Consider the following 15,088-nt stretch of genomic DNA (forward strand, 5'->3'; position numbering starts at 1 on the left):
AGACAGACACAGCACCCTAAAGCCGTTGAGGTGTACCCTACCATCCCCGCTCTGCTCCCTGTCCCACGGGGTGGAAAATCAGCTCCCCAAGGGCTCTAGGAGAGATCTCTGGTGCCACCTAGCGACTTGACCCCAGCACAGGCTACTGAAGGAGCTAGTGGCCGCTGGGGAGTTAGCCCACACCGGGCCCCTTCTGAACAAGTAGTCTGAGCCCACAGGGAGAGCGAGCACCCACAGCCGGGGCAGACCAGGCGCGCAGAATAGTGTGCCTGAGACCAGAAGCGCAGGGAGTGTGTCCCACATCACCATTTTAGAACAGGGACATTTCTTCAGTAAAGACTACCTGCAGAAGGCTTCCCCAGGAGCCAGAGGTGAGCGGGGGAAGTTCGCCCACGCCAGACCCCCTCTGGCCTGCAGTCCAAGCCCAGAGGGGAGCAGGAACCCACCGCCGGGGCAGACCAGGCGCACAGGGGAGTGTGTCCCCACATCGGCATTTTAGAACAGGGACCTTTCTCCAGTAAAGGCTGCTTGAAACTGACAGATGACTCCTGGAAGAACCAGAGGGGAACAGAGAAGCCCACCCAAGATGCCGGCAAGTCCCAACAACACAGTGTCCCAACGCATACGGCAAATTAGAAAACAGACAGTAGGGAGGAGAAGAACCACACGCAACCTAGCAACTCTCCAGAGAAAAAGCACACCACAAAAAGAAAGCCAGCCCCCAGATTGCAACGACAATAACTTGGAAGAATTTCTGAGCCTTCCAGAAAGAGAATTTAAAATTGCCGTGATTAAAAAACTGACAGAAGTCATAAAGGAAAACAATGATAAGGGAAAAATAATCAACGATCAGAAGAATGCAATTGAGTCCCTAGAGAGGGAAAACAATGGTCAGAAGAAAGAAATTGAGTCCCTAAAGAGGGAAGTAAAAGAAATGCAGGAGATCAAAGAATTAATGGAAGAACTAAAGAATTCTGGGAAAAGCAATGAAAGCAGAATAGATGAAATGGAAGAACGAATAAGTAATCTTGAAGACACAGAAATAAAAAGAACCAAAACAGAGAAGGAAAGAGAAGTACGAAGGAAAAAGAACGAGGAAAGACTTCGGGAACTATCTGACTCCATGAGGAAAGGAAATATAAGAGTTATAGGAATACCAGAAGGAGAGGAGAGAGATGTAGGAACAGAGAAAATATTCAAAGAGATAATTGAAGAGAACTTCCCAAATGTGAAGAAGGAGCTGAAAATTGATATACAAGAAGCAAGAAGAACACCAAACTTCCACGACGAAAGGAAAAATACAGCAAGACACATAATAGTAAAGCTCCCAAGAATCCAGGACAAGGAAAAAATAATGAAGCTGGCAAGAGGGAAGAAACAGATAACATTCAAAGGAAAACCAATCAGGCTGACATCAGACTTCTCCGAAGAAACACTACGGGCAAGGAGAGAGTGGAGGGACATAGTCAACAGACTCCAAGAAAACAGATGCCAACCAAGAATACTCTATCCCGCAAAGCTCTCCTTCCTCTTTGAAGAAAGAATATGGACCTTCCCAGACAAACAGAAACTCCGGAATTTCATTGCAACTAAACCCCCACTCCAAAAAATACTACAAGGAGTCCTAAAGCCAGAACCTCAGAGCGACGAATAACAATGAAAGAAGGCCAAAAAAAAAAAAAGTTATTAAAAGAATAAATAGATAAAATCAAAGGAAAGACAAACACAATGGCAAATACAGATGTTAACATATCAATATTAACTCTAAATGTAAATGGACTAAACTCTTCAATAAAAAGACACAGAGTTGCAGCCTGGATTAAGAAACAAAACCCAACCTTTTGCTGTCTCCAGGAAACACATTTAGCTACAAAAGATAAAAATAGGCTCAAAGTCAAAGGATGGAAAACAATCCTACAAGCAAATGGGCCAAAAAAGAAAGCAGGAACAGCTATACTTATATCAGATAAAACAGATTTCAAACTCAAAAAGATAAAAAGAGACCCCAATGGTCACTACATTATGATCAAGGGGACAATACTTCAAGAAGAAATAACACTCATTAACATATACTCACCAAACGAAGGAGCACCAAAATATATCAGACAACTGTTGTCCTCTCTGAAAACAGACATCAGAGAAAACACATACGTAGTGGGAGACTTCAACACACCACTATCAACAATGGATAGATCAACAAGACAAAAAATAAGTAAAGAAACCAAAGCTCTAAATAAAGACCTAGAGCAATTGGGCTTAACAGACATCTATAGAACACTAAACCCCAAAAAAACGGAGTACACATTTTTCTCAAGCGCACACGGATCATTCTCCAGGATCGATCACATACTGGGGCACAAGACAAACATCAACAGATACACCAAGATTGAAATCCTATCAACCATCTTTTCTGACCATGAAGGCATCAAACTAGAAATAAACCATAAAAAGAAGGCAAGGAACTTTCCTACCTCATGGAGATTAAAAACCACACTACTGGAAGACCATTGGACTAATGAGGAGATCAAAGAAGAAATTAAAAAATTTTTTGAATTGAACGACAAGGAGGACACCAATATCCTAAATGTATGGGATGCAGCAAAAGCAGTAATAAGAGGAAAATATATAGCAATAGAAGCTCACATCAAGAAACAAGAAAGAACGCAAAGAAACAACCTAATCTCGAAGCTCAAAGATCTAGAAAAAGAACAACAAGAAAACCCCAAAACCAGTAGAAGAAAAGAAATAATAAAAACCAAAGCAGAAATAAATGAAATTGAAACTAAAAAAACAATCCAAAAGATCAATGAAACCAAGAGCTGGTTCTTTGAAAAAATCAATAAAATAGACAAACCCCTAGCCAGGCTCACAAAGGAAAAAAGGGAGAAAGCACAAATAAACAGGATCATCAATGAAAGAGGAGAAATCACAACGGACACAGCAGAAATCAAAAGAATAATCAGTAACTACTATGAACAGTTATATGGAAACAAGTTTAACAATCTAGAGGAGATGGACAAATTCCTACAACTCTACAATCACCCAAAGCTAGATAAAGAAGAAATAGAACACCTAAACAGACCAATTACAATTAGCGAAATTGAAATGGTAATCAAAAACCTCCCCAAAAACAAAAGCCCAGGACCTGATGGATTTACAAATGAATTCTACCAAACATTCAGAGACGAATTAGTGCCTATCCTTCACAAACTCTTCCAAAAAATTGAGAAGGAAGGGACAATACCAAACACGTTCTATGAAGCCAACATTACACTAATACCAAAACCGAACAAGGACAACACAAAAAAGGAAAACTACAGGCCAATCTCCCTAATGAACACTGATGCAAAAATCCTCAATAAAATTTTAGCTATCAGAATCCAACAATGTATCCATAAGATAATTCACCACGACCAAGTTGGATTCATTCCAGGGGCACAAGGATGGTTTAACATCCGAAAATCAATCAACGTTATCCAACACATCAACAAAAAGAAATATAAAAACCATATGATAATATCAATAGATGCTGAGAAAGCTTTCGACAAAGTACAACACCCATTCATGATAAAAGCCCTTGAAGTTCTTGGGATACAAGGAACATACCTCAACATCATAAAGGCCATCTATGACAAGCCAACAGCCAGTATCATTCTCAATGGTGAAAAGCTGAAAGCAATTCCATTAAGATCTGGAACAAGACAAGGATGTCCACTCTCACCATTGCTTTTCAATATAATACTGGAAGTCCTAGCCAGGGCAATAAGACAAGAGAAAGACATCCAAGGAATCCAAATAGGAAAAGAAGAAGTCAAACTATCACTATTTGCAGACGATATGATATTATACATAGAGAACCCCAAAAACTCCACAGAAAAGCTAATTCAACTCATCAATCAGTTCAGTAAAGTGGCAGGATACAAAATCAACACGCAAAAGTCAGTAGCCTTCCTATACACAAACAATAAATCTGAAGAAGAAGAAATCAAAAAGACCATCCCTTTTGTTATTGAAACAAAAAAAATCAAATATTTGGGAATAAATCTAACAAAAGAGGTAAAGGACCTATACAAAGAAAACTATAAAACACTGTTAAAAGAAATAGAAGAAGACACAAAGAAATGGAGAGACATCCCCTGCTCATGGATTGGAAGAATAAACATTATTAAAATGGCCATCCTTCCAAAAGCAATATACAGATTCAATGCTATTCCAATCAAAATTTCAATGTCATTCTTCAAAGAAATAGAACAATTATTGATGAAATTCATATGGAATCACAAAAAACCCCCAATAGCCAAAGCTCTCCTGAAAAAAAAAGAAGGGAATGGAGGCATCAGACTCCCAGACTTCAAACTATACTACAAAGCCATAATCATCAAAACTGCATGGTATTGGAACAAGAACAGACATACAGACCAATGGAATCGAATAGAAAATCCAGAAATAAACCCACAGATTTATGGTCAACTAATCTTTGACAAAGGAGCAAAGACTATGCATTGGAGCAAAGAAAGTTTGTTCAATAAATGGTGCTGGGAAAACTGGGTCGCTACATGCAAAAGAATGAAGCTTGACCACCACCTCACACCATACACAAAAATCAACTCAAAATGGATTAAAGAACTAGACATAAGACCTGAAACCATAAAATATATAGAAGGAAATATAGGCAAAACACTACGTGATTTGCACATCAAAGACATCTTTACAGACACATCACCCAAAGCAGTGATAGTGAAGGCAAAGATAAACAGCTGGGACTATATCAAATTAAAGAGCTTTTGCACAGCAAAAGAGACAATAACAAAAACAAAGAGAAACCCCACCAACTGGGAGAACATTTTTGCACCCAACACTAATGATAAAGGACTGATCACAAAAATCTGCAAAGAGCTGATGAGACTCAACAACAACAAAGAAAATAATCCAGTCAAAAAATGGGCAGAAGAGCTTAAAAGAAACTTCTCTGAAGAGGAAATGCAAATGGCCAACAGGCATATGAAAAAATGTTCAACATCACTTGTCATCAGGGAAATGCAAATCAAAACTACCATGAGATACCATCTTACACCAGTGAGAATGGCACATATTAAAAAAACTAGCAACAACAAATGTTGGCGAGGGTGTGGAGAAAAAGGAACTCTTCTGCACTGTTGGTGGGAGTGCAAACTGGTCCAACCACTGTGGAAAGCTGTGTGGAGATTTCTGGACCTACTAAACATAGAGCTTCCATATGACCCAGCAATTCCACTCCTAGGTATGTACCCAAAGGACACAGAAACATCAATTCCAAAGAACACCTGCACCCCTATGTTTATAGCAGCACTGTTTACAATAGCTAAGCTTTGGAAACAACCCAAATGCCCAAAAATAGATGACTGGATCAAGAAGATGTGGTACATATATACCATGGAATATTACTCAGCATTCAAAAAAGATAAACACATGCAATTTGCTGCAACATGGATGGCGCTGGAAGGGATCATGCTCAGCGAAATAAGCCAAAAAGAAAAAGAAAAATACCGGATGGTCTCACTCATAGCAGGAATCTAGAAAACTTAAATAATGGACCAGGAAAATGAATAACTATAAGAAAGTGAAAATCAAAATCAACAAAAAACTATGAACCAGAGACACTTTTAGGGGGGCGGGGGCGGGAGGGGAGGGATTGGGGTCAGAATGGGGGGCTGCAATTGTATGGGGAATATAACAATAAAATTTATAAAAAAAAAAAAATAATAATAATAATAAAATAAAAGGTATTTTCTGTCAAAAAAAAAAAAAAAAAAAAAAAAAAAAAAAAAAAAAGAACTAAAATTGATCATACAATGTTTTTTAAAGGATATAATCAAGAAAAAGAGAACTAAAATAACTGCTTTCTATGACAAAGTCCCAGACTTCTAGGATCAATGCCTTTGCCTCAGCATAAAAAAGCAGCTTGGAAAATCCATTAATATTCTTACTCAGTAATCCCAGGATTTTTATGCTGATTCTTTTTGAAACAGTATTCATGCACCATGATGTGTGTGTGTGTGTGTTTGTGAGAGCGAGAGAGTGAGAGAGAGAGAGAGAGAGAGAGAGAGAGAGAGAGAGAGAGAGAGAGAGACTGTGTGTGTATGTGTGTGTAAGGATAACAGTAGGTGTGGTTAAAGTATAAATCAAAATCTTGTCAGATTACTTCCTGGTGCAAATGTATTATGTGCTTTTTATTTTCTTGCCCCATAACTCTTCTAAAGTGAATCATAAAAGGTGTAATTCAAGCTTGTCGTGATATCCCTGCAAGTGCAAAAATTACTTAGCTCTCTACAAGTATTTTTGAGCCTTTTAATATACATTACAAATAGTTTAGACCAATCACATTTTATGTGTAACATATTTACAAAACAAAAAATATATTACAATAAATATGAATGAAACAGTGAATCTGATCAACAACAAGCTCTGTCACAACCAGATATTTTAAAGGAATGCAAAGCCCTGTTGGTCTGCATATGTTAAGAGTTTTGAGATAAATAGGGGTCCAGAATTATAATGTATCCGGAATAGAGATGGGGGAATTCCCAAATTTAAGTTAGGTAAGATTCTTTCTCATTGCTAATTATATAATGTTTAACGATGTTTTAAACTGTGAATATTGATGAATTATCCAAACATGATACAAAGCTAATATAGTTCTATCATTTCAAAATGTACGTGACATTCACATAAGAGCCTTTTTTAATTATTATCATTATATACTGTAGTTCACACAATATCTACAAATGTGAATGAATGAGAAAAAACAGGTCACAGCAACATGTCTCACATTCCAATTTTAAATAAGACAAGCACATACTGGATCAAACATTATTTTATAATATGTTAATAAATAACACCTAGTTTGTTATGGTTACCTTGAACAGTTTACAGCTGTATATTTCAAAAGAGAACATTTTCTTCAAGTTTCACATTGTCAGTAAAAGGTAAAGTAAGTGATGAACCTTTTATAACCCAAAAAAAAAAAAAAAAAAGGAAGAGAGTTCTATACAGAACAAAAAGTATTTTTGACATGCTGCTTTTCTGGTACAATTTACCACAAGAAAATTAAAAATATAAACAAAAGTGATTGTCTTTTAAAAACAACTTTTGAAAGCTTTACACAATAATATTGAGCATGAACCTTTTTAAGACTAGCGTGGAAACCATTGTGCCCATCTGCCTTGCATATATATACTGTAGGCACATTGTAGATGTGCACACCGAAAGGGATCTACTGAAGTCACAGGATAACAGCTGCTTATTCCTCAAGTGAGAAACAGCCAAAACACTGGACTGAAATCTAACCAGTATGAGGTCTGCAAAGGTTTCATCCTTGCTTTTCTTTCGCAGATGTCCCTGTGCGAATGCTGTTCCTGTGGACCCCCAACTATATTTAAAGCAATAGACCCCAAGTAATAATCCAAAGGGGCCAGTTTCACCAGGTAGGGAGGGGAACTGCTTCCTCAAAGCAAATTCTGCCAAGCCATCTGGCCCAGTCTGTAGGTGAGCATAGCATTCTCACCACAACCGCTCACAAATCTAGAGGACGCTGAGACCATATTATGTATCAGTCCTGCCAAACCGCTTTGCAACCTATTTCCAGCTAAGAACACTTTTTTGGCTAAGCAAAAGGAAGAGCATTAAGCATTATAACAAAACTAAAGTTTCTTTCAAGTCCAGGTTTAGAGTTGTTGTTATGGTGTTAAAACATTTCCTTTAAGAAACCACAGTTTTCTAAAGGGAAAGGAAGGTAGCAGCCTGGTTTCTGACCAGGAATAATATCCCTACGGCCTCAGAGCCCTTATATTCTCTTACCAGCATTTTCACTACTTTTTTAGTGTTTCCAGTAACGGTTGGTGGTAACCACTAGATTGTAGTATAGTCACTTCCCACAAGTCAAGTTCTTTTACATCTCTAAATCTCCAGACCAAAAGAAATGCAGTGTTATGCTAAGACCATAGTAAATTTCCATTAAAAAAAAAAAAAAAACAGTTGGTGGTTGCATTCCTAGAATCTATGTAATGCCATTATTCAAATTACATCTTTCCAAGAAAATCTAAAAACCATTTGTTAAAATCCACCATGTAATCCTATTATAACTTTTGCTCATTAATCCTCAGACAATGAGATGGATATTATGCCTTCAGTGGCCTCTATTTTCCATTTCCCCAGAAAATGCTGAGTAGGGTCCCCAAAGGGCACGCTGGAATGTTGTGCAAGGTCATCTGACTACAAGTTCCTCTCCTGCTTTGGGCCTTTTATGGTGGGGGCTTGAGAAAACAATTATCCACATTCCTTATCAATAAGGAATTAATTCACAAGTAATTTAACAGGTTAGTACTGGATACATGTTACTGGAGTTTTTGGTTCATCTGTGACAACCTCAGAATTGTGACACACACTAAGCGTTAGCACAGGTCTGCAGCAGAGATGGGAAAGCTCATACATTAATACAAGGGCTTTTGGCCTTGATTTTCAAATTCAGACCAGGCATCATTGAGCTCCATGAAAATCATCTTTGCATATTGTTCATAGGGTTGCCCAGTAGCCTATGGAAAAAGCAAAAACACACATCAAACATCACAGGCCCAACCTTTACTTACATGAAATTTTTCATTGCTAATATGTGAGCTCTAAGTAATTGAAATTTACTAAGTCATTTACTTTTTTGCAGCCCAGTCTATGTAACACTAATTATGATGACTTCCCCAAATGCCCTTCCCCTAGAAATTCACATAGGATCATTGTAAGTAGATAAAAGGGAACCTACTAGGTACCAAAAATTCTCAGATATAGCTCCCATCTCTAGATTATCTACCAAGTGACTGAGGCACATGACAGCTTATCTCCAGTGAACTGCATTTTTAACCTCCTCTTTCCCCATTTCTAAAAACAGGTGTTCTTGGAGACCTGTAATCTATCTAAGTCATACAGTTTGTGGATTTGGGGGGTGGGGCTGTTTCTCTTGCTCTTTCAATTCACTGAGTCACAGCGTTTCCCATTAATTCTTCTATTCAGACTAGTCACAAAAAAAAAATGGAGAAACGAAAATCAAATACATCCATTTCAAGCATGTATTCCCAAGGGACACTTCAACTATCACTTAGCGTCACAGGCCCAGCTCACAAGACAGCAAGATGTTCCACTTCAGCATGGAGTACAGGGATGACTGCTAAGACTGAACTGGGGGAGATTAAGACTAATACACTGCCTAATTTATTCCTGTCATGGAGATTTCTAAGTCTTATGAGGGTTTCAGTTGGGCCATGCAATAGTTTAAGTTTCTGACAATGTAGAAAACATAGACATACACATACTTTAATGAAAACATAAACTGGCATAATCAATATAGTGATCGATTTAGTTTCATTTGGAATATTTTATTGATTTCCCCAATTTTGCCAACTGTATTCTAACGCTTTTCAGTACAATCCTGGCTAAACATACTGCTGTATTTACAGAAGAGAAAAATTTTCTTCCCTCCACACCTCTCAGTCTACCCTAATATAAGTCAGGACACAATTTATATCGGAGTCCTAAAAATTAGTCAGCGGGGAATTTTACAGCTCTCTGAGTAAGCCCCTATTTCATTATTCATAATGCATAACTTGATTTCACCTGTTTCATAAAGTACAACTATTTATTTAAATACCCGATTTTAGCCTAGGGACTTTATTACACAGATGGCCTCATAACCAGCAAATTGAAAGCATGTTGTTTTAATACATGCTCAAAAAATAATGAAAGTATGGTGACCACACCTGAGGGGAGAAGCCATATATTGTCCAAAAATTAATAATAATGTAAGAAAAAATACTTTAAAAAAATAACAATGGGGCCTCCCCTGGTGGTGCAGCCATTGAGCGTTGGGCTGCAAAGCTGCCCACAGCTTCTGAAGTGCAGGTTCGATCCCCGGCCGCCAGCGAGGGCCCCACATGGTGTGCAGACCTCTCCTGCTGCGCCCGCTGCTCCCCTCAGCAGTGTGTTTCGTCCGTCTGCCTGTTCTGTTCCCCGCTCTGGCTCTGGTGAATTCTCTCACCCTCCCGCGCTTCTGACTGTACCCAGTGCTTGTATAAATAAATAAATAAATCTTTTTAAAAAAATAAAAAAATAATAAATAAATAAATAATAAATGAAAGGAGGAAAAGACAACTGACACAACAGGGCAGGTCATACTCACTTTATCTGGGTGCACCACCAACACAGCCCTCCTGTATACCTTCTTCACCTGCTCTGGTGTCACCAGGTCTGCCATGCCAACTGGTTTCCACTTGGTCTCCCCTTCCCACAGCACAGTGTGCATAGTGGACAGAAGTGCTCTGATATTTCTCTCTTTGCCTTCAATCCATTCCAGAATCTGTAAGTGCAGATGGGTTGAGAAATTCAAATGTTTTTCGATCCAGTTCTCTATTGGGACTATCGGATGCCTCCAGCTCTAGCAACATCAAACACTGCAGTCACCACGCGTTGGTTCCATGTGGATGCTCCACAAGTGTGACCTTGTGGTACAGAGGATCATACCATGTCAGAGGCTCACTCACCTTTAATTTTTCAGGATCCATTTCCTTAGCCATTTCTTCCTTTCTCATCTCAGCTATTGTTCGGGGCCCCTTTTTGTCTTTGTGTGCACTGAAACCTTGACTAGAGAGTAGGTCTTCAAAGTCAGCTGCTTTTTGTTTCCCTTCTGCAATATAATTTTTTGAAAAATCACTATAGTTTTTACTCTTGAACATAATCATATCATTATCTCATAACACGTCAAGGTATTTTCACATGTGTTAAGGCCCTTCATCATCATATTTATTCTGTGAATAGGATATGAGACCTAAATGAAGTGTGAGAAATGATAAGGTCCATTCAGAGTCATATGGCGTGGCCATGGCAAAGCTAGAACTTGAGCTGGAGTATCAAACTAATTGCAACTCCTTTTCTACTGTACCATCTTTTCTTAGCTGCATACACTCTTGATTTCCATGCCCCCTTACTCTGCCCCAGGTATAACTAGTTAGTACCAGTGTTGGGCTTTTGTATTTGGAGTCTACACATGCCACTGCTTTCTCGTCCACACCTAGTCTCCGCAGTAGAGAATTCTAGCTTTGCCCATTATTAGCAATAAGATCTTGAGGCAAGTTACTTATCATCTCCATACCTCAGTTCCTCATCTGTAAAGCAGTGATTTTGTTAACACTACTGCTATATGTTGTGAGAATTGATAAGTTAACATTTTAAAAAGTGTTAGGATATACCTGACTATTTAAATATCTGGTAAATAAAACCAAAACATAACAGTCCATGCATCCAATGTCTGCCAACCAAAACTGGTGCTTGAGTTTCAGCTCATTTGCCAACTCTGTAGGGTAAGATGTCCTGACCACACACTTGGATGTACATGCGTGTGTGCGCACACACACACACAAATGTAAGTGCCCCGAGGCTAAGGAATTTGTGTCTTGCTCATTACTATAACCCCAATATTTTCCACACTCAAAATGTTCCACAAATATTTGTTGATTGAAGACACTCACCTCAATTCTATTCAAAATAAAAATCGAAAGTCACATCACTCTATAGAATTATCTAAGGACTGTCTACTGTTAACCAAAGAACAAATATGATGCTATCTTTTCCCAACAAAGGAATCCCTATCATGTCAGTATTATGAAAAGGCACCTGTATCATAGCCAGGAAAGCATTGTGGTTAAGATCAGGGGTTCTGGAGCCAGACTGTGTGGTTCAAATCTTGGGTCTGTCACTTATAAGCTGTATGGAATTAGGAATTAGGAAATTTCTTTACTGATCTTTATCATTGATTCCTGATCGACAACATGGGATTGGTTTTAGAGATGATATGAAATCTGTAAAAACTCCTGACATGTAGTAAGCTCTCAATAAATGTTAACTACTGCTAATAAGAAAAGTAGAAAGGGCCTCCCCGGTGGCGCAGCGGTAGAGCGCTGGGTTGCGAAGCTGCCCGCGGCCTCTGAGGCGCCGGTTCAATCCCCGGCTGCTCCCCGGCCACCAGAGGAGGGTCCCACATGGCGCGCAGACCTCTCCTGCCGCCCGCTGCTCCCCTCAGCAGTGTACTTCGGTCCTTCTGCCTGCTCTGCTCCCCGCCCTGGCTCTGGTGAATTCTCTCACCCTCCCGCGCTTCTGACTGTACCCAGTGCATGTATAAACAAAAAACAAACAAACAAGCAAACAAATAAAGAAAAACATGCCTCTATAAAAAAAAAAAAAAAGTAGAAAAATTTCCATATTCCAAAGAGAGAAAGTATGATCAAATCAACTGAAATGTGAAATATATCATAACAGGCCTTTCAACAAACTCAAATTTAACAATCCTGGCTATGCAAAATGTTTTTACAAATTATCAACTGCCGCCCCCCCCCCACAAAAAAAAAATCCCATCTAGAGTGTCTTCCAGTCTAGTTGTTGACCCATTTTGTGTTCTTTTAACTTTTTTCTCAAAAAAGAAAAAAACCAACACAGGAAATCCAATCACCTCAGGAACACCCATCAGGGAATAAGAAAGACCAGATGTCTAAAGACATGTACACTCCTCCAATTGGCACCCAACCACAGTGTCTGATGGGTTCCCAACCTTTATTCTCTACTCTCTCTTTCAAAGGATGAACAGCTTCAAGATCCACCACTCCACTCACATCCATTCAATATTCATTTAGTGCCTACTAAATGCCAAAAACTAAGCTAGATGATGATAAAGTGGCAAATAAGACATAATCCTTGCCCTCCAACTGATCTCTGTATAAAGGGACAGACAAGTGAGCCAGTAATCACAAAACAATATGGCGAGTGTGAGAAACCCAGGAGCTCCAGGCATTGCATGGGGGGCAGGGATCATGCTGTGTCTTTACAGCTACAAGATTGCCTCAAAACTACTGCAAATCACTTCTATCTCCTGCTTCAGGTAGACATAGCCAGGTACTATGAAGCCTGGCCCTGCAGCCTTACCCAAGTTCGTCGATCCTTTCCCACGTTCACTCTGACCCCCAGGTGTGGATGAGAAGCTCACATTGTAGTTGGGTCGGTTCTGAGGAGAGGAATGTGGCATGCTGGGCTGGGGCTTAGGCTGAGGCTGCTGCCAGTTGTAGCCACCTCCCTGCTGCCACCCTCCACCCATAGGCTGGGGAGATGCTTTCTGTGGTGAGCTGAGAGGTGGAAATCCTCCACCCAATCCAGTTGGTGTGGTAGGTTTGCTGGCAAATGAAGAACTACCTACAGGAAATAAAAAGCAGGAGGAGGTTGGGGAAGAAAGAGGTACTGGTATTTTGTAGTAGCCTCTAACTCTTTGAGTCTCAAGTTATTATTTGCAATGACTTTAGTGTAAATGGCCTTGACAAGCAATACAATTAACATTCCTAAGCATTATAGAATAGCAGGCATCTATATCCTAATATCCTCCATTTCTCAATCCCCACAATGACATATTTAGGTATGTGTTCATAGCTCCATTTTTATTCAGATGAACAAACTGCAGGTCAAAACAGTTCAGTGGTTTTCTCAAAGCCACACAGCAGCAAGTGGCAGAACAAAGAGTTGACTCCACATCTTTTGACTGGAAGCCAGAAGATGCCTGGTTTTTCCTATTGTACTATTCCTCCCCTCCTGCCCACCTCCGAAGCAGATTTTTTTGGTCTTGGTTTTGAATTTTTTATTTTATCTTAAAATTTTTTTCTGAGCAATGTTTTACAGTAGTATAAATGTTTTAGGAGTACAAGTTCGCACTTCCTCAAATGTATGATACCATACCACATCCACACCAAAGTACTAATGACCCTTCACCACAGTCCTAAGCAGATTCTATAATTTCACTGGAATAAAAACTAGCAAATTCCAAGAATAGGGAATAAAACAAAATAAATTCTACTCATTAGTCTAATTACACATCAGTTATCAGTATTAACCATTGCTTGTTTTAAGTGCAAGCTTGGTAGTGACCAAGAATAAACAATGATGTTTTGAAATTTCATAAAGAGCTTTCAATTTCACACTACTTGCACTTCATTGCAGGAGAGTAAACATAGTCAACACCAACAATTTTGATCAGGGCAAAGGATCTTATTCAAATTTTTAAAAATGCTAAATACTTTATGCCAGAAATTTAATAGAATACTCATTCCACAATCTCCTAATTTTTAAATACATACATGCTGCTCTATTTTCCAAAATATGAAAAACAGTTGTGGCCTGTATTTAAAGAGGTAAATGAGAAATTAAACTGTGATCATGTCCAAGGACACTTTCATGCACCAAACTGTAAGTAACTGATAATAAAATAATACTTGTGCAGCTCTTTAGAATTTGCATAACACATTTACACATATTTTGTTTTCAATGCACACAATACTCTTAGGAGGAAGGTAGTATTTTTCGTTCTACTTTAAAGATGGAGAAATCACAGCTCTATATCCAAGCCACAGCCAGGTCAATTAACTCAGAGTATTTATGGGAGGAACTAAAGCATTGGTGTTTTATCAGAATTATTCATTGTGGAAACACCTCAAGGAAAAGGATGCTGTCTTTTGTCATTTCTGAAATGCAGCTATATAATTTAGAAGTCTAATTTTTATTCTCAAAACAAGTGCCCAGCAGTCAAACTTCTTGGCTTCTAGCCCTTGCTCACATTCCTATTGTGACTTCAGAAAGTCTTAACTTCCCTAAGTTATATGACTTGAAAAATGGAGAACTTTAGGAAACCAGTTTCCCCGGGAGTTGTAAGAATTACTACATTTCTAAAATGACAAAGTTGTTGTAGTGATATAAGTATGGCTATTATGAAGCTACATTCATTGTCAGAATATTAATGGTCAAATAAGATGACTTCAAGGCTATGTAGTCATAAGGAAATGTCATTTATATCTTAACCTGCTTAGTTTGTACCTAGTGTCCCAAGGTCAGCGAAAGGATCCAGAGTCTGCGGTTTGGCTTGGTGTGTGGGAGTGCCGTGTGAGGATCCTGTGGGGCTGGTGGCAGCTGACTTACTTCCCATTCCAAAACCTCCTGAAAAGGAATTAAGATCACTGAAAATGAGTTCATTTTCCAAGGC

At 38.9% G+C, this 15,088-nt stretch overlaps 1 protein-coding gene across 1 annotated transcript in view; it reads right to left on the bottom strand.

Moving 5' to 3' along the window:
• Nucleotides 1–8,313: 8,313 nt before the first annotated feature.
• The window catches only part of DNAJC6 (DnaJ heat shock protein family (Hsp40) member C6), an 84,280-nt gene continuing 77,505 nt past the window's right edge, over nt 8,314–15,088 (bottom strand). The window contains exons 15-19 of the mRNA XM_084243056.1: nt 14,923–15,042; nt 12,994–13,257; nt 10,563–10,705; nt 10,202–10,378; nt 8,314–8,570 (exon numbers count right to left, since the gene is read on the bottom strand). Of these exons, the coding sequence (XP_084099182.1) occupies nt 8,469–8,570; nt 10,202–10,378; nt 10,563–10,705; nt 12,994–13,257; nt 14,923–15,042 (806 nt within the window). The 3' untranslated portion in view covers nt 8,314–8,468. The remainder of the gene's footprint in view (nt 8,571–10,201; nt 10,379–10,562; nt 10,706–12,993; nt 13,258–14,922; nt 15,043–15,088) is intronic.

This window comes from Talpa europaea, assembly GCF_964194135.1.
Source record: "Talpa europaea genome assembly, chromosome: 9".
Classification (NCBI taxonomy): Eukaryota; Metazoa; Chordata; class Mammalia; order Eulipotyphla; family Talpidae; genus Talpa; species Talpa europaea.